The following is a 22,879-nucleotide window of genomic DNA, read 5'->3' on the forward strand; positions in this document are numbered from 1 at the left end:
TCTTCAACAGGATCTTCGGCTATTTACTCCGAACGAAACGGGGCTTCGTTCCAGACGTTCAGCCTCGTCTCCTCTCCACACCGCGTGATCGCCAGAGCGCATGCGCCACCCATTTAACCGTCGGACAAGGAGCTTCTGAAGACGGGGCTGGGGGAGGGGGCGTATTGCCTGCGTTGAGCTGCGTGTTTGCAAGCTGTGTTGTTTTCTTCTTTAAATTTCTTCAATGATGCAAAGCTTTTTCATATTGGCTCCGTTGGTGCCTAGACTGTACGGTAGTTGTGCTTTACCTTTACATATTTTCCTACACGAGATTTGGACATCCCATCTCATTACCTGTGCCTAAAATTCTCGTACACTACAATAGTACAACGATGCTGATTTTAGGTATTTGTCAAATCTAAACTATGAGTGCTGCGTATAGGTTGCATTGAACTTGTGTAATTATTTGAGTGCTGGCAGTTATTTCTTAGGAAGCAAGGCCTGTTTGGTTCCTGGCATTTGACCTCCTTTAGTAATTGCAATGCCAAAGTAATCTATTTCGGTTACTCAAATAGTCCCATATCTGAGCCCAGTAGTTTAAATACTATATTCTTCATTTAAAAAAAAACACTATCCAAAACAACTTTTTTCCTAAGAAAGTTGTGCTTGCAGTGCTCTTGCAGAATTTGAAACTCAATTGACATTTTAATCAACTTGCTAGACTGCAATTTATTGAACTAATCCAACGTTTTAGATTCATGCAACATAGCAAACTACAAACTAGTCAACTACATTTGAACCTATTGTGTTTTACTAACCCAGCTAGGAGAGTTAGTTTATGGTTTGGTGGGCTGAATGAATCCACAAATAGCCAAATTAAATAACCATTAACTAGCCACATGACGCTGAATCCCAAACTAGTTAACCTCATTGTACCCTAACATGAATTTTGATCTCATTCAGTATGATAGATATGCCATGAAAACCTAGAAAATAATGGTAATTCAGTAATTATGATACAGTCAATGTCATGTAAAAATATGACCAGAAACTAAAGCATTATAATTATGAATCTTATGGTTTGGAACACTTTTGTGCAAGAATGTGGGTCCCCTGAAGCAAGGTTTTTTTTTTAATAATTTATTTATGATGAAAGATTTAAATACTCTAGTAAGGATGAGTTCCTCGTGGTTTATTTTGCCCTCTTTGCTTACCAATATTTGTATAAAACTGAACAACATCTGGAAGTATTGGCTGAAGTTCTATTCCTTGCATCTACATGGACTTTATCTGTTAACAGATCAGTGATTACATTGGTGCAGTATACATATATTGTTGTAATAGTAGCCTTATGTACAAATATCAAGCCACATTTTTTGGTCGCATTACCACAAAATGGAACCAAAAATCAATGTGACTCATGCCTTATTCTGTGCATGCCATTATCAGTACCAGATGGGTTTGTAACTGCTTGACCAACCTCACTCAATGTGTAGACTTTAATGGAACTATAACTACATGGAAGGAAATATGCAGTGGAGTATTTAAGGCTCTATTTTAGGCCCAGTACTCTTCAATATCTTCATCAATGATTTAGATGAGGGCATAGAAGGGGAACTCATCAAATTTGCAGACGACACCAAGCTGGCAGGAATAGCCAATATTCCAGAACATAGGCTCCTGACAGAGTTGAACAATGGACTTATCTAATGATTTTCAATTGTTGGAAAAGTAAGATTATAAATTTAGGCAAGAAAAACCAATTCACAGGTGTAGGATCAGTGATACTACTCAATAGTAGTAACTGCAAGAGGGATCTTGGAGAACTAGTGGACAATCACTTAAATATTACCCAGCAGTGTGCCGCTGCTGCCAAAAAAGTCAGAGCAGCTGTAGGCTTCATTGACAGAGGGATAGAATCAAGATCACACAAAAATGTTATTACCACTTTATAATGTCTTAGTAAGATCACACTTGGAAAATTGCATTGCCATGATATAAAACAGATATTGAGATTCTAGAACAGGGGTGTTAAACTCACTTCATGGGCGTGGGCGTGGCCAGCGTGTGACGCATCTGGCCCATGGGCTGGGAGTTTGACAGGCCAGCTCTAGAAAGTGCAGAGAAGTGCAACAAAGATGATTAAGGGGACTGGAGGATAAAGCAATTGAAGATTGCAAGAATTGGGTATGTCTAGTTTAATGAAAAGAGCTAGTGATGATATGATAGCAGTGCTCCAATATTGGAAGGCTTCCACAAAGAAGGGGTCAACTTATTTTTCGAAGCACCTGAAGATCGGACAAGAAGCAATGAATAGAAACTAATCAAGGAGAGAACCAATCTAGAACTCAAAGTTTTTCTGACAGAACAATTGATCAGTGGAATGACATTCCTCCAGAGGTTGTGGGTGCTTCAACACTGGAGGTTTTTAAGAAAAGAATTGACAATCATTTATTTGAAACAGTATAAGATTTCCTGCTTGAGCAGGTTTGACTAAAAGATCTCCAAGGTCCCCTCCGACTCCGTTATTCTGTCCTGTATTTTGACAGTGATGTTAGGTCGATCTCTTGCAAAACAGTTTTGAATGAAATGTTTACTCTCTGGCACACCAAAGAAATGTCAGATCTATGATCTCTGCGGATGATGTGATTTGTAATGTAATGATTATTTTAAATAAATTTCATGAAAAAGAACCCACTTTTCAGATACGTTTTTGCTTCACCACAACATTCTTTCTGTGTATATAAATGTAGATGGTGATTTAATGATTATTTGACAGGTTGCATGGTCTTGTTGCATGCAACAAGGATCCATATGGTTTTATCTTTATCAAGATTCCTCGTAAATCATAGGAATGATTGCACTTTAGAACAGTGGCCAATATTCCATTGCAGACATTTAGTTATTCTATCATGATGACATCTTCTGTTCTAGAACATCTTCTGTAATCACCAGCTAATATTTGACAGTATAAAAATCTAGTGTTTTTTTTTTCATTCCTCTCATATGGATAGGAGAATGGTTGACAATTTTGTCAGTTTTCATGGGTCTTTCCCCACTTGTATTCAATCACATATATGTATGTCCTAGCAAAATATTTTTTTCAACTGTGACTTCATAATATTGCTTATCTCTCATTCCCAGTTCATGAGTGAGTCAGATTCCTTATTTTGGTAATTTTATTATCAAAAGAATAAGAACAAATACAACCTAAAAAATATGAACATAAAAATAAAAAAGGTGAAAAAGTAAATAAACAGGAATTTCTTTCATCATCAATTTTAATATTTTAACACTACCTCTAAGTACATCTTATTCATTCTTCATCCCAGAGCTCATCTCTTGTGTAAAAATCAAAATCTAAATATAAATAAAGGGAATCTTACATCTCTTGTGTATAAGAGAGCAAAACAAAAAGACTGAAACCAGAATTTCATAATTTAATCAGAAATGTAGGCATGAAAGATAGGTACTGGTTAGATTTAGTCAGACAAAGTAAGTATAATCATTTGATAGGGTAGAGGCAAAGAGGGATAAAGGCTGTAAATGTTAAGCACTGATAAGTAAACAAGATTACAATAAAAGCCAATGGCAAGAATTAAGGTTGTTGTGTTTACAAAATAATGTAAGCCACTCATTTGCTTTGAAACAAGATGGACAGCAAATAAATTTTATAATAAATGAATTAAAATAGTTTTTCAAAGCCAGGGAGAAATAAAATAGAAGATATTTTGCCTGAAGTTGATAGAATATACCTGGAACTTGTAATAAGCAGCAAAACATTTGCTGAGCAATGAAACAATTGCTGGAAATTGGGCAGTATATAAATTGAAGAATAATTATATCAGCAGTGGAAAGTAAATGGCTGGCATGGAGAAAATGAAATATGTGGCTGTGTTGTGTTTGTGTTGCCCTGCCATAATAGTTAACTTAAACATCTTTTTTTTAAAGGAATAACTTTGAGGTACCCTACATGAGTGGCTGTTTCCTATCACTGGGAAAGATGGTATTTCTGGCATGAATGCAGATATAGAATCAACAGGAATACCCAATTGCTGCAACACACATAATAACTGCTCCTTTGCAGATTAATGGGCCATACCTCACTTTAGCAGAAGGTGCATTCAAAACTCTGGTTAAATATGCCAGTTCCTCAAGCTGCTGCCAGGAGATTGCAGCTAAGAACTTGGTAGTGCATGCATGCTGAAGAATGTGGACACCTGCTGGAGCAGCTACTATTGCTGCTTTGAAGGATAAACAGGCGCTGCGTGGCTATGACCCTAGATCTTGCCTAATTGCACATGTGGTAGTGTGAGAAACACCAGCTGCCTGTACTGTATATAGTTTCTTGGAATCATTCCAAGAGGCTTGAAGAAGCGAGTCATCAAGAAAAGCAGTGCCAGCTCCGTGCTAAATATACAACATGGGTGTTAGGCACCTCGATTTCTTCCGAATCACGATTGGAAAGCTTCAGCATGTGAGCTAATCTTGAAATATGGCTTCTACGACTTCGTTGCCTCTATAGAAGCAGATTGCCCGGATTCGACGAATGCCAGGCTCTTGCTGAGATGTTTAGCAGTTGTTCGTGAACTACGCTTATGCAGTAAGAAAGGTCCGCGATTCGACTCCAATCTCTTTCCAATCTCCACAAACTACACGGCAGCTTCTCTCCATGGCGAAATTAAAAATCGGCAGTTTCATTCAGCAGACAGATCTAATCCTCGAAACCCGCGCGATCATCAAAAGGCAGGGCCGATACTCCCAACCAGACTGGTACCAGTGGGAGGCATCGCTTCCCCCTGCTATCTTTCCAGGCATGAATCGCAACGCCCCGATGAATGACGAGATGCAGCTTTTGGGCTGCCGACCGAGGAATTAACCCAGACCTGTTCAGGATTTTTTTTCCTCCTCCCCCTTGCAGGCTGTTAATCGGATCTCGCTCCGCCTTCACTCCGCCTCTCCAATGAAGCTGTTCTGGATGCCCGTGGCAGCCATCTTTGTTGATGTGTCAGCTTTCAGTTCCTGTGAGGGGGCTGCCGCAGGAACAAGAGGAGCGAGAATGGCTCTGTAACCCTCCCGCTACACGCACACCCACCCCGTTACGCATTCTGGGTCTCCGGTTCTAATTAGCAATGGGAGAGCGGCTACTAATGCAACAGATGCTCCGGTCCCCAGCCTCCTAGCAAACGGGTAAGCGCTTCCTGACTTGGCTTGGGAACATATCGGGAGATCTGATGAGGTTTCGGTCACAAAGAATGTAGATCAAAGATAGGCAGGCTGAGCAAGAGGAATGGGGACTCGGGTAGCCGGCAAGAAAACCTGCTCTTGCTTAGAGGGGTGGATTCCCACGACCTTTTTTTTACCTGCTTGCTCGAGGGTTTTTGTTTTTGTTTTAATCAGGAAAGGTATTTGACGTCAGACACTGAACATTCTACGAGGCTTCCTCTCTGCTCCTCCCGTGGAGCCCCCGCGTAGGTTACTAAATGGGTTTCCATAGGGGCATTCTTTCTTTGCCCTCCCGTTCCGTATGAAAGCACTCGTGGGCTTTTGTCATTTTTCTTAAATGTTGATGGACGGTCCGGTTCACATTGGATAAACTTCGATGGAGTTGTTGTTCTACAAGGAAGTAAATGATAGAAAGGTCCTCCAAGGTGTTGGCTTCAAGGTCAGATATGTAAGGAGTGAGGAATTTCTTTTAATTCCTTAGGTGGCTGATGCCTTTAAGAATGCCTTTGTACATATTGGCTGGTGCTGCCTCCTTACCCCTTACGCATCTGAAAGGTGTCAGGTGTAAAATCTTTTGGGGTCTCTCATGTTTCAGACTTCTGATGACAACCATAGTCTCCGAATATAATCATTTTAAATCAAATCTTCAAAGATTGAAAAAGGATTATGTGACTTGATTCCATCTTTGTTATTGTAGGATGCTTGTGAAATTTAGATTTGGCATTTAGTTTTGCAAAATGCAATACAGGAATTCATCAGCTAAAAGCCTTCTCTAGTTAAGGCAAAGGTCCTGCCTGAAAAGCTTTCAGCTTCACTATATATTTTACTTCATTGATTTGCAATTAAAATATTTTCTCTAATAAATGTTCAATCACAGTTGCATGGCCAAAGGCATAGATAAGAAAAACCTTTCCACTATGTTATTTCTATCTTCATTCTTTCTTCTCAATGATAGTTGGATTACTGCATGCAAAGTGCTTTTGGTGTCTTTTTCAGAAGATTTGTGAGCTGCGTTATGTTTATTTAAGAGTAAATCCCACTAGGTTCAGTGGGACTTAGTGACAGATAAACATAAGCCTTTGTTATTATTTTCAATGTTGAGCTATGAACAAGACATTTTGTGGCTTCCCTATTTAAGAATCAGGTAGCCAGATGCTTATAAAAGCAGATGATATAAGGTTCAAAGTCACTTGGAAAAGATCTGAAAGATCAATTTGCTCACAAAGTCATTCTACACAATTTATCCATAATTCCTGCCGGTCTTGAAACAGTGATCTTTCTGAACAGCTTTTGTTACAGGCTGAATAAATGTAATTTAGCATACTTGAGTAATCTTTTAAAAATTAATAGCTGAGGAATAGTACAGCACCAGATTCTTCATTTTTGCACTTTCTTCTCACATTTTGTGTACCGGGGAAGGGTTTGTTTTTGGTGAAACAATATGCTTGGTAATTATAGGTATATGACAGCCATATAATTAGATAAATGGAGTTAATGCTTCTTGGTAAAATTGACTTGCATTTCTTTGATCTGTGCAGTTGATACTTATTATCTATGTGAACAAAGAGTATTATTCAGTGGGCTTGCTTTGATTATATTTAAGGTTGGCTTATACAAGCTGCTCAGAACAAATGTAATTGTCTTAAATGACATTAATATATTTGGAGAGAAAAGAGTTTCAAGACAGCTCACAATTGTGTGCTACACACACACACACATACATATAATATACATTTGTTTAATCCATAGTACTAATAGTATAGTACTAATAGAGACTTCATTTAAAAAGTCTCATGTTTATTATATATATTTTAATGAACCAGAATATATGGTGTTCTGCATCAGTTATTCTATGCTGCCATTCCAAGCTGGTTTCTTTATATTCTGTTTTATTATGTTTATTTAATATGGATCCAATCAAGTTACAAGTTATTTGACACGTAATAAAACACAATTTGTCATTCATAAATTTTGAGGTATTGTTGTGAGAAACAGTTTTACCTTTATATGTAAGGTATATTGAATTCTGTTTGCAGAGAATTCAATATACAAAACAGTAAAGCAATGTTGTAACAATTAGCTGGCAATGGTGATCATTATACTGGTTGCAGATCTTAGCAGTCTGAAAGTCCTGAATTGATTTAGTATTAAACCCCTCAGGTTTTTTTTTTACTTTGCTGCTTAAGGTAGTAGTTTTACAATATTACATGACTGAGAATAGGATTAGTTTGACAGGTTAAATGTTTATTTTAATTTTTGCCTTAGCAACAGGACGCCATATGTGAGATAAAATAAAATGATAAAGTAAAATTTCAGTTTTAAAAACATTGTAGGAATAATCATAGAACTATACCAGATGTATCAAATTATTTTGTCAGTAAGCTCTGTTTTTCTGTCTATTTCTATCTTGATTTATTGGTCACTGTTGTCTTCTCACATGGTAATGTAATATGTGCAACAAAGAAGACTTCCATTTTGAGCTATAAATCTTTTGACGGAAAGGTACACAGGGGAAAAGATAGGTCTGGAAGCACTTTAAATGTTATAAGATTTAATTATATATATAGCCTTTTCTATTAAAAAGATCAAAGATGTGATATTAAATCATAAAAAGTGTGAGAGCATATAAAAATGTAGATTACTAAAAGAACATAAATTAAAATTCATGTTTAAGACAAGATAAAATTTAAAAACAATAAATTTAAGATGTCCTAAAATTAGAGTTTGCAAATATTTATTTTCTTGACCCATAAAATGATAAATGAATGTGTGTGGTTTACCTTTCCTTATCACCCTTATTTCTAATTAGGGATGGACAAGTTAACAATTATACCACTAATAATTATTGATACATATTTCAAATGCACCATGATAGCATCTTATAATCATTAATTTGATAATCCTAAAACATTTTCTTTGAAAATTTACAATAAATTAACTTTAAAACAATATTTTGAATAGATGGATGTGCTTGCAGAATTTTCAAATTTCTGCTGTGGAAAATCTTGATTTCATTATTACCTGCCAGCAATACAGAAGTTCAGTTTTGACAACCATCCAACTAAGGCATGGAAGACAATAAGGCTCATCCATGCAAAGCTTGTTTTGTGTTTTCATTTCTTTGCATGGACAAGGCAGTAAATTTGGTGCCCCGGGCAGATTGGGAGTAGATTCTGCAAGGCTGCAACTTTGCATGTTTATTTCCCAAACAAAACAGAAGTCCTGCTGGAATTTCCTGTTCGTGCTGCTAGCTTGTTCATGCAAAGTGGACATTGATCCTCTTTAGCATGATAAAGCCCACAGTAATTTGATACACACTTCAAAGGGTTCGTGGTTGTAATATTTCTGGTTTAAATGGAACATTTGGCCCTTTGGTGGAATTTTCTTTGGAGATTCTAACTGATATATTCTCTTTTTGGGGAGTTATAAAATCTAGATCTATGATAAAGAAAGATATTTCTTGGGTTTTGCCAAGATATAGGTCGATTTTCTTTTTAAAAATTCTATATTTCTCCTCTTATCATGCCCATTTACTCACTATTTTGTGTTTTTTACATAATGAGATCTCAGTGAAACAAATTATATAAATAATTACATGAAAAGCTCACCGTTTTATTAGAGCTTATAGTATACTAAACATTCTAGTGATGATAACCAACCGGAATGAGTGTTCATTCATCTCTCTGACCCAGAGAGCTTTATTATTCAAATAACAAGCCATTTGAATAAGAATATAGAGGAGTACCATGTTTAATCAAAGTAGGAACACTCCTGTTCTAGAATACTATAATCAGAATTGTGATCCCTATAAAGAAATATAGAAGCTGTCTCCCATAGCCTTACCCATAGCAGTAGAAGACATGATCAAAACTCTTTAATTTCACAACATATGGACAGGTCTAACTATAGTTAGAGTTGGGAAATTGTGACCATCCTAGACCAAGTCTAAAAATGCTAGGAATTTCTAGAAGTCTGGCACTCTGACAAATTAGCCATCAATAGGCAAATAGGGATGAACAATATCTACATACTGTGCAAAGGAGACAATCAACAAGCTAGAAAGGGAATAAAAGGATTTCCCTACCCTAATCAACATCCAGATGAACATAGATTAACATCAAGGTTAACATCAGACCAACAATCAAGAAGTAAACAATATCCCAACCAAGGAACTGTCAAACAATCTAACAGTAAACACTCCAACAAAGAACTTCCCAGAACACTCCCACCAACACTAACAGAGCAAGCAATTCAAATATAAATTAAGAGCAAACCCCACTCCTTACTACTACTACTACTGATGATTTTATCTAGTTTGGGTAATGAAGAATCTGCAAGAAAAAAACCAAGTTCAGAAAGCAGCAAGGACCCCTCTCCATAGCCTCTCCTAAATCCTAGAAATAACCTAGAGAGGGGAGAAAGAAACTATAAATAGTAGAGTTTCTTTTTCTATGAAAGAATTCCCAGAAAATAATTTTCCTTATGGGCATTTTGACCTTAATATCCCAGTGGGTAGATCAAAAAGAGCAATTTGCATCATCTACAATTACCTTTTCCTGTGCAATCATTTTCTTTTGAACTCAGGTTAAGTTTCTGGGCCTTGAGAAGGAGAGTGATGGTTGAAGTGTTGAGAGTTTTGAGTTTTGGCACCAAGTAAAATTTTTAAAAGACTTAATCCCTTTGACCAGGATAACTGGAAAGGCTTGTGCATTTCTTTTAAAGGTGATCTATTGGACACCTGATGAAATATATTTCCATTCCTCATCCAAATTTACATTTCTAAACCATTGTAAAGAGTAATGTAATATAAAATATATAAAAATAGTCCTCAGCTTACATCTGTTTGTTTAGCGATCATTCAAATTTCCAATGGCATTGAAAAAATTGACTTGCAATCAATCATTGCACTTATGTTTGTCACAGCATCCTCACTGATGTGATCAAAAGTTGGGTGTTTGGCAATCCGCATGTATTTCCTATAGTTGCAGCATCTGGAAGTCATGTAATTGTCATTTGCTACCTAATCCAGCAGGTTTCCAACAAGCCAAATCAAGCCAGGTTTGCTTAATTACCGTGTGATTCACTTAGCAGCTGCAGTGAACAACCATGGGAACACAGGACATAAAATTGGGCAAAACGTACTTAACAACCAACAAGCAATGGAAATGCTGGTCCCAATTATGGTTGTAAGTCACAGCTACCTGCTACCTATAATGTGTTGTGAAATCTTAAAGCTTTTATCTGCTGTATCAAAGTATGATGGCCATATAACTATTGTTTTGAATTAGATAGCCATGCCTCTCTCTTCCCAGGCGGTAGGTTATTTTAAATAACAGAAGTTAAATACCAGAGTGCACTGGGAAAACATACTTGCTGCGTTATTCTCTGATTGGAAATCCAGAAGTTCTCTGGAAAACCTGTAAGAAGCTTCTGAAAATAATATTTGTTAATTTCGTTTCATTCACGTATTACTCAATTACGTATTACTATTCAAGTTATACTCACCATGATTAGCTAGTTGGTGGGGATATTACTTCTCTAAAAATGATTCTTCTGCTAATATGATAGAAAGTCTTAGATCAAAAATATTCCATTATTTTGTTCAAGCCCCATTATTATCTTAAGTGTACAACTCCATTGCTTTGTTAGAGTGATGTGATCAATGATCTGCTTACAACTACATTTACATTAGTTTTTATATGTGTACTGCGTATTTAGTGCTCCTAAGATCTTAAACCTGTGAAGGTTAGAGTTCTGGTTAGAGTATTATCCCTTGATAGTAACTGCAATTCCATAGTGTCATTTATGCAGAGCAAGTAAATGTAGTTGAACTAGAAAGGAAAGTTTGTTGATATAGTTGCTGGTTTCTATGTCCACAGTGATGTCTGAAATTAATATCCGTGTTTACAAGAGATATGATATGTCAGATGTTTGCTTTGTTTTCATGTACCTGATCTTATATAGAGCTTTGATATCAATCACAGCAATCTAGAAAGAGAAGTTAGAAAAATGAAAAGAGCTGGGAAGAACTGAATAGTCAAACAGCTAGGCAGGGAAGTATCTGCAATTTTAGTGAGGAGTACATGTTTAAAGCATGGTCTTTTCAGAGGATACAAAGAGATATATCGCTTCATGCTGACTTTCCTGAATGGAATCATGTTCCTTCTTGATTGGCCACTGAATGAATGAACTGAATTCGTTAGGGAAAAGGAAACCTGCTTTCATATCAGTTGGCATGAAAGACCTTTGAGAGCAGAGGGATGGCAGTACTCTAAAATATGAAACAGATTAGATTCTGACATATTCCTTAGTCAGATTGCCATGGAGCAGCTTTTGCTATCGCTTTGTAGTTTTTTAGAGTGGCTGGAGTGACTGCCATCGTCATTCAATGACCTTGACATTAATCTCAGAGATGGGAATTAATGAATAAAGTATGATGTAAAATAAATATATAACGTTGTGATGCAGGTGGGATTCTACTGGTTTGGGCAAACCTATAGCTCTGAAGATCACTGGGAGTGAACTGGTTCGCTCCCATGAGCAAGTTGGCCCGCTCCCGTACCCCTGCGCCTTACCTACCTTTATCTTCTCAGCTGAGTCACGCAACTGAGTAGATTGCTGCGCCTCAGCTGTTTTCCTTCCCAAGCAGCAATCTGGAAGGTAAGTATTCTCTGAACTGCGCACACACACGCAGCAAACCAATTGTTAAACTGGTAGGATCCCACCCCTGCTGTGATACAAAGAGAAGGGATTCTTTCTGCCTTGAATGCCTTGTTGTTCAACCACAAAACAGCAACTTGGTCTTATTGGAAAGTAAATCTCTACATATATTTTGAAGAATCTTCCTTCATTATGAAATCCAAGTCAGAACACCTTTCTTAGCGTTCTCTTCTGATGCCAACTTCTAAGGTTAAGGGAAGTGTAGCTTTGTAGCTACCCACAAAGTTAGGACTGATCTTCTCAGTCTCGCAACTAGAATATGTTCGAACCATGTGATCTAACATGAATAAAGCATGGATCACGTAGAATGGAAAAGAAACTTTGCTGTAGTTGCAAGTATATGTTTGTCAAACTGTTTTCCTCAGTACTACTTTTATGCTCTACTTTGCACATAAAAGCTTACCTACCATTCTTGAAGAAGAAGGGTTGGGTAGGGTATTCTTCACAACCACCACAGGGTTGTCTAAAGATTATAGCTTTGAGCTTCTAAAAATTCAGTAAAGGATTTATATCACCAAGAAGTACATGTTGTATAGCATAATTTTATCTTCCTTTCATTATTATTCTTTACAACTTTTTAAATATATATGTGATACTACAGTTCATATTTATTATTTCAGTTTTACATAAATTCAAGGCCCTTCCTTTCCCCATTAATAAACATTTATTATAGTAATTTCTACATAATGATAAAATGTAATATTTACTTGCTTTGTTCCCGTTGTTAATCCATTTTGTTATTCATTATCTCAAGGCTGGTCAAAATCCAGTACACATAAGCAATTTACTGTAATTTTAATTGAAGATCTGTAACTAAACCTTGGTCAAAGTACACAACTCTGTTCATTATAAAAGAATTCCTGTAAGAATACCCAGGGCAAAAGATAAATAGGTTGCAATCTTAAAGTTTGGAAAAGAATCCTGAACTCTGTATAACTGACTTTTTATTGTGTGTATTTGTGCAATAAACTAAGAATAAGTCCTTGCAACAAACTTGTTGCGTTATTTCACTGGATATAGCGGCTGTTTGATCTCTGGGAGGCTCTGGTTGCCATAAACTTTAAAAGTAGGAATGATAAAAGAAAAAAGAAATCATGGAAAAAAACAAACTCAAGACACCAGAAGAAAATCAACAGAGACTGGACAACTTACCTGTCCCAAGCCTGGGAAGGAAGCTAGATATCAAAGACTTTTAAAATTACAGAAGGATTGGAGCGATACAGCTCTTTTCCAAATCTCCATATCATTCTGTGTAATAATAAATCTAAATTTCATGCCTATTGAGACATTTCTATCTTTTTTTGTGTCAGAATCTTTGGGTGGTTTTTTTTTAAAATGATTTTTTTATGGAGAGAGCTCAGATCCATTATTATGAACATATTTACAGTGAATATTTAAAAGAAAAAATTCTTCAATATCTCCAGCCTACTTTGCTGTTACTTCATTGCCATTTGCTCCCCACCTTAGTTTTTTGAGATCTGCAATTCTAATTATTTATTTTATTTGTTAAATGTATGTCTTCTTATAAGACAATTCAAATGTAGTTTGTACATATGATTTTGACTATACCTTGTACAAGCATGGCAAGACTTGAAATTTAAGTAATGGAAAATTTATAATTTTTTATTTTAAAAATGTATCCTGTATTTTAATTTTTAAATGGTTATAAAGGAACCAGTGGAGAAAAACATAATTTGTTTTGTTTAATATGAGCTTTTACTATGGACAGTTTTAGACATTTCATCTTGACATCAAGTTAGTAAAACTTGCTTTATTTTTTTTTAGTAACACCTCAACTAAAATTAGAGAAATTTCTGTTGTCAACATTCATGTTGTACAGGGAAAGATCTGGATTTTTTGTACTATTTTCCATAACGAGTACATTTGTTGCAAAAACAAGAGTCTAAATTGTCCTAGCACACAGATGCCAAACTTGCAGTGTCATGCGATGTTTTGCTATGTTTTTTCCTATTTGTGGAGTTGGGGTGAGTGTGCCTGCATGTGACGCATCTGGCCCGCAGGCCACCAGTTTGACACCCCTATCCTAGTAGATGCGCCACTTAAATATAGGTCAGCAGTGTGCTGCAGCCACCAAAAAAATCCAACACAGTCCTGGTCTGCATTAACAGAAGGAAGTGTTAATACCACATTATGATGCCCTGGTAACACCACACTTGGAATATTGCATCCAGTTTTGATTGCCACGATATAAAAAAAGATGTTGAGATTCTAGAAAGAGTGCCGAGAAGAGCAACAAAAATGATTAGGAGACTGGAGACTAAAACATGAGGAATGTTTGCAGAAATTGGATATAACTAGTTTTAGAGGTTTCCAATCCCCTGTGGGCTATATCCGGCCTTCAGTAAGCTTCCTTCCAGCCTGCCAGCTCCTCCCATATGTTGAGCTCTAATTCTTCCAAACAGCAAAGGCAGAAAGAGCTGTAGAGTTGTAACCATCACTGTTTCAAAAGGAAAGTTGGATTCCCACGATTTCTGTGATGATGTGTGTGTGTTGTGAGCCTGCTGGAGGTTTGCTGGACAAAAAAGGGGATGTATCAATTTATACCAGCTTTGAGCCAGCTGGAAGGTTGCTTCCTTTGCTGGAGGTGTGATTCAGGGGGCTTTCTTGGATCATCCCCCAACAAAGAAAGTCTCTTCAGAACTGGTCACTTGGATGAGAAAGAGGAAGTGGGACTTGGCTGAAGAGTTATTTCTTTAGCCTGCAAGTGGTGGAAGAAGTGATCTGGACTGGTTAGCCTGATCCAGCATAGCTTTCCTCCGTTTTTATGTTTGCTAATGTTTGATATATATATGGATGTGGTGGCTCAGTGGCTAAGATGCTGAGCTTGTGAATCAGAAAGGTTGGCAGTTCAGCGGTTTGAATCCCTAGTGCCGTGTAATGGAGTAAGCTTCCGATACTTGTCCCAGCTTCTGCCAACCTAGCAGTTTGAAAGCATGTAAAAATGCAAGTAGAAAAATAGGAACCACCTTTGGTGGGAAGGTAACAGCATTCCGTGTGCCTTCAGTGTTTAGTCATGCCGGCCACTTGACCACGGAGACATCTTTGGACAGTGTTGGCTCTTTAGCTTTGAAACGGAGATAAGCACTGCCTCCTAGAGTCAGGAATGGCTAGCTGATATGTGCAAGGGGAACCTTTACCTTTACTTTAATGTTTGATATTATAGCATTTGTTCATTTGAGCATGGCACTGTTTCTTTGTAGTTATCACATTTCTTTTTTTTTGCTGTTGTTCTGACTCATAGTATAAAATGCAAATGCATTCAGCTAAATTTTATTCTCTCATTTCTAAAATTGATTTCCACCTCCCCCCACCCCTATCCCAAGACCTTGAATATTTGCAAATGTCCAGTGTGATCTTCAGACTGAAAAGTTTGAAGGTTTCTGGTCTAGCTTAATAAAAAGAAAGACTGGGGTGACATAATAACAGTATTCCAACATCTAATTCTACAAAGCACCTGAAGGCAGAACAAGAAGCAATGGGTGGAAACTAATCAAGGAGAGAACCAACCTAGAACTAAGAAATTTCTTGAGAACAATTAATGAGGAGAACAGCTTGTCTTCAAAAGTTGTGGGTGCTCCCTCAATGGAGTCTTTTAAGAAGAGATTCGACATCCATTTGTCTGAAGTAATTTAGGGTGTCTTGCTTGAGAAAGGGGGTTGGACTAGAAGACCTCCAGGGTCCCTTCCAGCTCTTTATTTTTAAAAAAAGTCAAAAGATGGTAACAAAGTCGCAAAGAACTTATACAGTGTGGATGCTTACCCATGACCACCCCCCTTTTTAAAAAGAAAAATATTATTTTAACAGTATGTAGAGAGTTTTAGGATTATCCGCTGTTTAAAAATTTACCTGCTGTTTAAAAGAAAACAAAGGTGCAGAAAAAGAAGAAAATAATGGAAGTGGAAGAACGTGTGTTCCCATTCTCTGTGGGTTCTGGCTCTTATGCTTTGAAGCTATTTGCTTCAGTCACTCCAACAAGTGATGGACAAGAGATGCTTTTCCTTGTTTAATAGATGTCTAAGACACATGGTTCCTTTGGACCAATTTTAAACTTCTTGGTTAAGAAGTTTTCATTATGTATATATTTTTATATAGCACAACCATTCAGCAACTTAATTTAAGCTGTATGAACCCAGAGAGTTAAGTAATATAGTATGGCCTCAACTTGTTTTGTTTTGTTATTTTATTATTATTTTGTTTTATTTTATTATTTTATTTTATTTACCAATGAATCCATTTTTTAGTCTTTTCTATAAAATCTATTAGTTTTTAATATCTGGATTGCAGTATTTTAAGATTCATTTTCAAATATTCCCACTTCAGTTATTCCATGTGTAAAAATGATTGGCACTAAATATGTTTCTGTAAAATTTAAAAAAATATACTGTACTTGTTTCAGATCTACATTTGGGGATGATGAGATAGCATTTAATATTTTTCCAATAACTTTTAATGGTGCTATCTAACGTGAATAAGTGGAACAACATTTTAAGGAGGAGTTCAAACCTATAGAAACTTTCTCTAACTTCATCTGAGAGCTGTCCAGATGTATTCATATAATGTATAATGTACAGTATGCTGGAGTCCAGCATTCTTGGATGGTAGCTATTTACTTTGCAGTGAATCTATTGAATGTTTCTACTGTAAGATTATCCTCACTTTATTAGGAATCACGACATTTTATTTTAAGAGCAGAAATAGTTCATGAGAGGATGATTATCAGTGATATACTATAAAAGCAGAACAACTTGATTTTTCATTGGGCTTGGAATACTTTTTCTATACTGCACATCTTGTGTTCAAGCTAATGGGAAATACAATTCTTCAACCATGTACTTACAGTGGGACAAAAAAGTATTTAGCCACCAATTGTGCAAGTTCTCCCACTTAAAAAGATGAGAGAGGCCTGTAATTGACATCAAAGGTAGACCTCAACTATGAGAGACAAAATGAGAAAACAAATCCAGACAATCACATTGTCTGATTTGGAAAGATTTTTTTTTTTTTTTTTTTTTTTTTTTTGGCAAATTATGGTGGAAAATAAGTATTTGGTCACCTACAAACAAGCAAGATTTCTGGCTCTCACAGACCTGTAACTTCTTCTTTAAGAGGTTCCTCTGTCCTCCACTCATTACCTGTATTAATGGTTTGAACTTGTTAGCAGTATAAAATATTAATGTTTGGACTCGTTAGCAGTATAAAAGACACCTATCCACAACCTCAAACAGTCACACTCCAAACTCCACTATGGTGAAGACCAAAGAGCTGTTGAAGGACACTAGAAACAAATTTGTAGACCTGCACCAGGCTGGGAAGACTGAATCTGCAATAGGCAAGCAGCTTGGTGTGAAGAAATCAACTATGGGAGCAATAATTAGAAAATGGAAGACATACAAGACCACTGATAATCTCCCTCGATCTGGGGCTCCACGCAAGATCTCACCCCGTGGGGTCAAAATGTTCACAAGAACAGTGAGCAAAAATCCCAGAACCACACAGGGGGACCTAGTGAATGACCTGCAGAGAGCTGGGACCAACGTAACAAAGGCTACCATCAGTAAAACACACTACGCCGCCAGGGACTCAGATCCTGCAGTGCCAGGTGTGTCCCCCTGCTTAAGCCAGTACATGTCCGGGCCCGTCTGAAGTTTGCTAGAGAGCATTTGGATGATCCAGAAGAGGATTGGGAGAATGTCATATGGTCAGATGAAACCAAAGTAGAACTGTTTGGTAGAAACACAACTCGTCGTGTTTGGAAGAAAGAGAATGCTGAGTTGCATCCAAAGAACACCATACCTACTGTGAAGCACGAGGGTGGCAGCATCATGCTTTGGGGCTGTTTCTCTGCAAAGGGACCAGGACGACTGATCCATGTACAGGAAAGAATGAATGGGGCCATGTATCGTGAGATTTTGAGTGCAAACCTCCTTCTATCAGCAAGCGCATTGAAGATGAAACGTGGCTGGTCTTTCAGCAGGACAATGATCCCAAACACACCTGCTGGGCAACGAAGAAGTGGCTTCGTAAGAAGCATTTCAAGGTCCTGGAGTGGCCAAGCCAGTCTCCATTTCAAGGTCCTGGAGTGGCCAAGCCAGTCTTAACCCCATAGAAAACCTTTGGAGGGACTTGAAAGTCCATGTTGCCCAGCGACAGCCCCAAAACATCACTGCTCTAGAGGAGATCTGCATGGAGGAATGGGCCAACATACCAGCAACAGTGTTTGCCAACCTTGTGAAGCCTTACAGAAAACGTTGACCTCGTCATTGCCAACAAAGAATATATAACAAAGTATTGAGATGAACTTTTGATATTGACCAAATACTTTGCAAAAAATTTCTTTCCAAATCAGACAATGTGATTGTCTGGATTTGTTTTCTCATTTTGTCTCTCATAGTTGACGTCTGCCTATGATGTTACCTCTCTCATCTTTTTAAGTGGGAGAACTTGCATAATTGGTGGCTGACTAAATACTTTTTTGCCCCATGTATATCTAAGGCAAGGAAATTGTGGTGTTAGCCAATCCTGTTTTGTTTACAGCATTACAAAGCTGGCTGTAATACATCCTGTTTATTTTGTTCTTTAAACTTTTTAACACATTGTGAAATAGGAAAGGAGAAAAGGGTTCTGTGTTCGGTACTCAGATATGGAGCGTTCAAAGAGATTTCATATTTGCTGTATATATTTTGTCTGCTTTAGGAGATACAGCATTGGCAACTATCAAATCAGTGATTTCAACATTTTCCTCTTGTATCAGCCCCAAGTATGTGTTTATACAAGTAGGGAGAAGAGGCAGGTTTTGGGGTTCAAGGAAGACCAGTTGTGTTTAATCATATATAGATGAGAAGATGCTAGCACTTTGCATTATTTTACATATTCATTGTTAATAATAAAAATATAGTGTTTCTCATCAAAATGTGGATAACGCATTCAAGGTTTTCTGAGTTTTCAGTGTGAATAAGTATAACATTTTGTTTTATCCTTTGAAACTTTACCGTGTGCAATACAAACCAAGGAAGTCAATGTTTAGTGGTAAAAAAAAAACTAAGCTTCATATTAATCTGTTTTATAACTATCTCTTTCTTGGCTTACTTTATATTCTACTGTGCTAGGTAAAAGTCAAGTTAAAACTCTTTGTGGTTAAATTTGGCATTGGAATAGGGTTTTCTCTCGACTTTGATTCTTAGGAGGTTTAAATGTTTGGCACAAGTCGAAGAACATATCTTGTTGGGGTCTTCCTTGAAACTCTTCTTTGAAGAGACCTGCCTTCTTCCTACATACAGATATAGTGCTTTGGGGCAGGTAGGAGAGGGATAGTGTTGAAGCCATTGGTTTGGCAGGGGTATTGCTACATCTCCTGTGTTAAAAGAGAGGCATTTTCCTAGGAGCTTCACCATGGTCCCTTTGCTGAAATTGAAGCAGCAATTCTAGATCCAGATATCCCATCCTGCAAAGGAAGTGGATAGGTTGATAGGAAGTGGATGAACAGGCTTTTGGGCAATAATAAATTGCTTAATTAGCAGTCAGGTAAATTGTACACGTATCCAAATAGTCATCTGGGTGTGGGTGCTGCTCTCACCACCAGGATGGTTTCCTGGTTCCATATTTATATAAAAGTGTAACAATTATGATTGGCCTAGGTAATATGGATTCTTTATTTAATTGGCCAATGATTTGCATAAATAAATGTGTTTTTTTCATTCTTCAGGTTAGATTGTGTCAGTAATGTGTGATTATGGGATATGAAAAGAGGTTAAAAGGTTAAAAAAATCTTCATGTCTTTCAGTTAATAGAACTAACTAATGTTCCAGTACTGCCGTAATATTTAAAAACCAACAGAATTCTGTACCTAGAACATGGATTATAGTACCTCTTGTTTGTTTATATAATAATATGGATTGTTTTATTTCTAGATTTTTGGTGAAAAGATGGATGAGCACTTACCAGAACAGCATAATACTCCAAGGATGGTTAACCTATCAGAGACTGATAATGAATCTTCCAACTTACCAAGTGTTGAAGAAGCTGACAAAAATTATGATATTCAGGATGATGTACATATTGCAGATGCAAGATGTGAAAAAAGCACTTTAAGCATAGAAAATAAAGAGTTAATACTGGATCCCATCTTATCATCTATTGATTTAAATGAGGATGGAAATGTAATTGAAGCACAACCTGCTCCAAACTTTAATGGAGACTGCTGTGAGTTAAAAGTAAAAGAATCCAAGGAAGCAGATTGCTTGCCTAGTGGGCAAGGTGAACAGCATGTTTTGAAAACGGAGGACAAAAATCAGTCCTTGACGGACCTATTTCAAGATCATGTGAAAAGACCTTATGGGGTCTGTTCAGAGAGCCCATATGACACGGATTACACTAAGAACCTTATCTCAAATCTAGAGAATGCTTCCTCTCAGGAGGCTTTGCTAGAAGAAATTGAATCTGAGCTCCTGTCAACAGAGTTGTTGAAAAATCCTACACTTTCAAACGGAATGTGCAATACCAAGGCTACCTTGGCTGTGTTTGAAAAATGTATTCAAGATAAATATTTACAGCAAGAGCACACAATAAAGAAGTGAGTACTGTGTGAATAGCTACATACTGCCTCTTAAACATTTGTGTGGTCTGTAATAGATTTAAAGTTTTGTCTGGATAGCCATAACGATATGATCATACTTAAACTTATAGTTGGACAAATATTTTTGAAACTTTGAGATGTAGGAATCCCTTAAGGTAATTCTTTGGGAATATGGCCAAGTTACTTATTAATCTGCAAACATTGGGCAATGTCAACCCAATTTCTGCGTTAGTCATATTTTTCAGTGTAGTTTTTGCTGATGAGATACTTTGAATTGAAAAGTAAAATGAAGAACCTTCCATTGTCAAGCGTTTCCTTTGCTATGATGGGATCCTGAATACTTGGTGAAGAAATAAATTGTAATCTAAAATCACACACTGCCTAGAATTATGCAGCGCACTTACTAAGATGCATTGTCATCGGATGGGAGAGTTAGTGTAACATAGTACATAAATATATATTGGATGTATATTTTTACACTAACGTTGAATTAAGGTTAGATAGGGATAATTAGCTATACAAGATGAACTTGCAATAAAAGGGATAACCAGAAAGAATTTAGTTTAACATGAAATGAAGCCCTTTGCAAAGTCACCATTGTATCTTCTGTTTTATATTAGAGAAAAGTTGCAGTTGGCCACCGGAGCTTCATAACTAATTCTTAAGTATGAAATTACCTTTATCCAAAGGTTGAACTGATACCGTAGAAACCTAGAAGTAAACACAACACTTGCTAAAGCATAGCAACCAAAATATAAAACATAACACACAGTTCGCCTATCGCTTGTCAGTTGACAGGGCATTTGTTGTTCCATAGTAGCATATACAAAGTCAACTGAAATCTCTCATGATTGTACATTTTTTTAGACATGGTTGCAATTTTAAAATAGAAACACTAAATGAGTATTGCGATTCCCTATGAGCGTATACTTCATGAATTTTTCAAGGTAATTGGATCCAAGAAGATTGATTTATTTTTATATCTTAGATTTGACTAGCCATCTTGAGTCATATATTGAGTGGTAGGTATATAAATTCATTAAATATAAATAAATGTTCTTGGATTAATCAGTGTATTGCTATTTATATCCAAAACACTTTGGAGAGCCCAGACAGTGAACATTTTTTAATTGAAATTTTTTTATTAGACATATCAAAGTATAAAATATAAATGACAATGACAATAGTGCAAAAATGGGGAAAGAAAGAGATGTAGGCTAACAGGCAAAAAGAAAGAATTGATTTTTTTAGTGCCATAAAATAATGTCATAACTTTAACAGCTTCAACTTTTTACTTTTACATACTTAATATATACTAGCCATTCTATAACAACAAACTTATGTGATTAGTAGAACCCAAAGTCAACCCGGATCGTGAACTTTTGTGAAGCAATGCAGGATCCTGCTTCATCCCCCCCCCCCCCAGTTTTCTAACCTAATAGTTTCGATAATTTCCCAACTTATTACTTTTGCTTTGAATGTAGCTGTTCTAGATGCCCAGGTTGTGTTGATTGGTTATATGACTTTCTAGCTTTTTCTGACAAGACAATTTCTTTAATATACAGGTAATGCTCAAGCTACAACTGCAATTGAGCCCAACATTTCTGTTGATAAGTGATGTCGCTCCAGTTTTCATGCCACGCTTGTTAAGTTAATCATTGCATTTGTTAAGTTTTTGGTTTGTTTTCTTAAAAGTGGTTAAATCTACAAAGCAACTTTGGTGTGAAGATAGTAATTAAACTGGGTTCGTAATGTTCTCTGAATGTGGCTTTCTTCTTACAGATGTTGTCAGGCTAGGTAACATCATCAGCATTCTGACATAGAAGAGATACAGGGCGTATTACCAACCTTTTGTGGGTTTGGACAGGGTCAGCGGTATTGCTTCTTCTTTGATTGGCAAGCTATTGTCTTGTGCTTGTGGTGATCACATGCTGGTTCCATACTTATCTTGGGAGTTGGTTAATGAGGATGTGCACTGGCTCGGCTGGCCCTTCCTTTGAGCTTTTGTTGTTACTTTTGAATTTTGAAAAATAAAGGTAGTTTATTTCTATATGCCTGTTAATTGTGAATTGGTCAGAGTGCCTAATAATTCTCTTGCATGGAATTGAATTCACAAGAAAGGAAAGAAATAGTGACAGACTACACTTCCTAGACATACTCATAAACAGAGAAAACAATGTAACTGAAATACCAAGTCAGTGGTGGGTTACCAATTTTGTTACTATTGGTTTGGCGTGCTTGTGCATGTGACACTCTGTGCATGCATAGAAGCGTCGGGGCAAGTAGGTGGAGCCTCTCACCGCTGCTACAACCGGTTCACCAGATCCAGGACAAACCGGCAGCAACCCACCTCTGGACCAA

The 22,879-nt window shown here is 36.9% G+C and overlaps 1 protein-coding gene across 1 annotated transcript in view; it reads left to right on the forward strand.

Annotated features, from left to right (window-relative positions):
• Nucleotides 1–4,956: 4,956 nt before the first annotated feature.
• CCDC186 (coiled-coil domain containing 186) overlaps nucleotides 4,957–22,879 on the forward strand; it is a 36,490-nt gene continuing 18,567 nt past the window's right edge. The window contains exons 1-2 of the mRNA XM_032225504.1: nucleotides 4,957–5,169; nucleotides 19,854–20,515. Coding sequence (XP_032081395.1) covers nucleotides 19,869–20,515 — 647 coding nt within the window. The 5' untranslated portion in view covers nucleotides 4,957–5,169; nucleotides 19,854–19,868. The remainder of the gene's footprint in view (nucleotides 5,170–19,853; nucleotides 20,516–22,879) is intronic.

The sequence above is a fragment of the Thamnophis elegans genome, chromosome 10, assembly GCF_009769535.1.
Source record: "Thamnophis elegans isolate rThaEle1 chromosome 10, rThaEle1.pri, whole genome shotgun sequence".
NCBI classification, from domain to species: domain Eukaryota; kingdom Metazoa; phylum Chordata; class Lepidosauria; order Squamata; family Colubridae; genus Thamnophis; species Thamnophis elegans.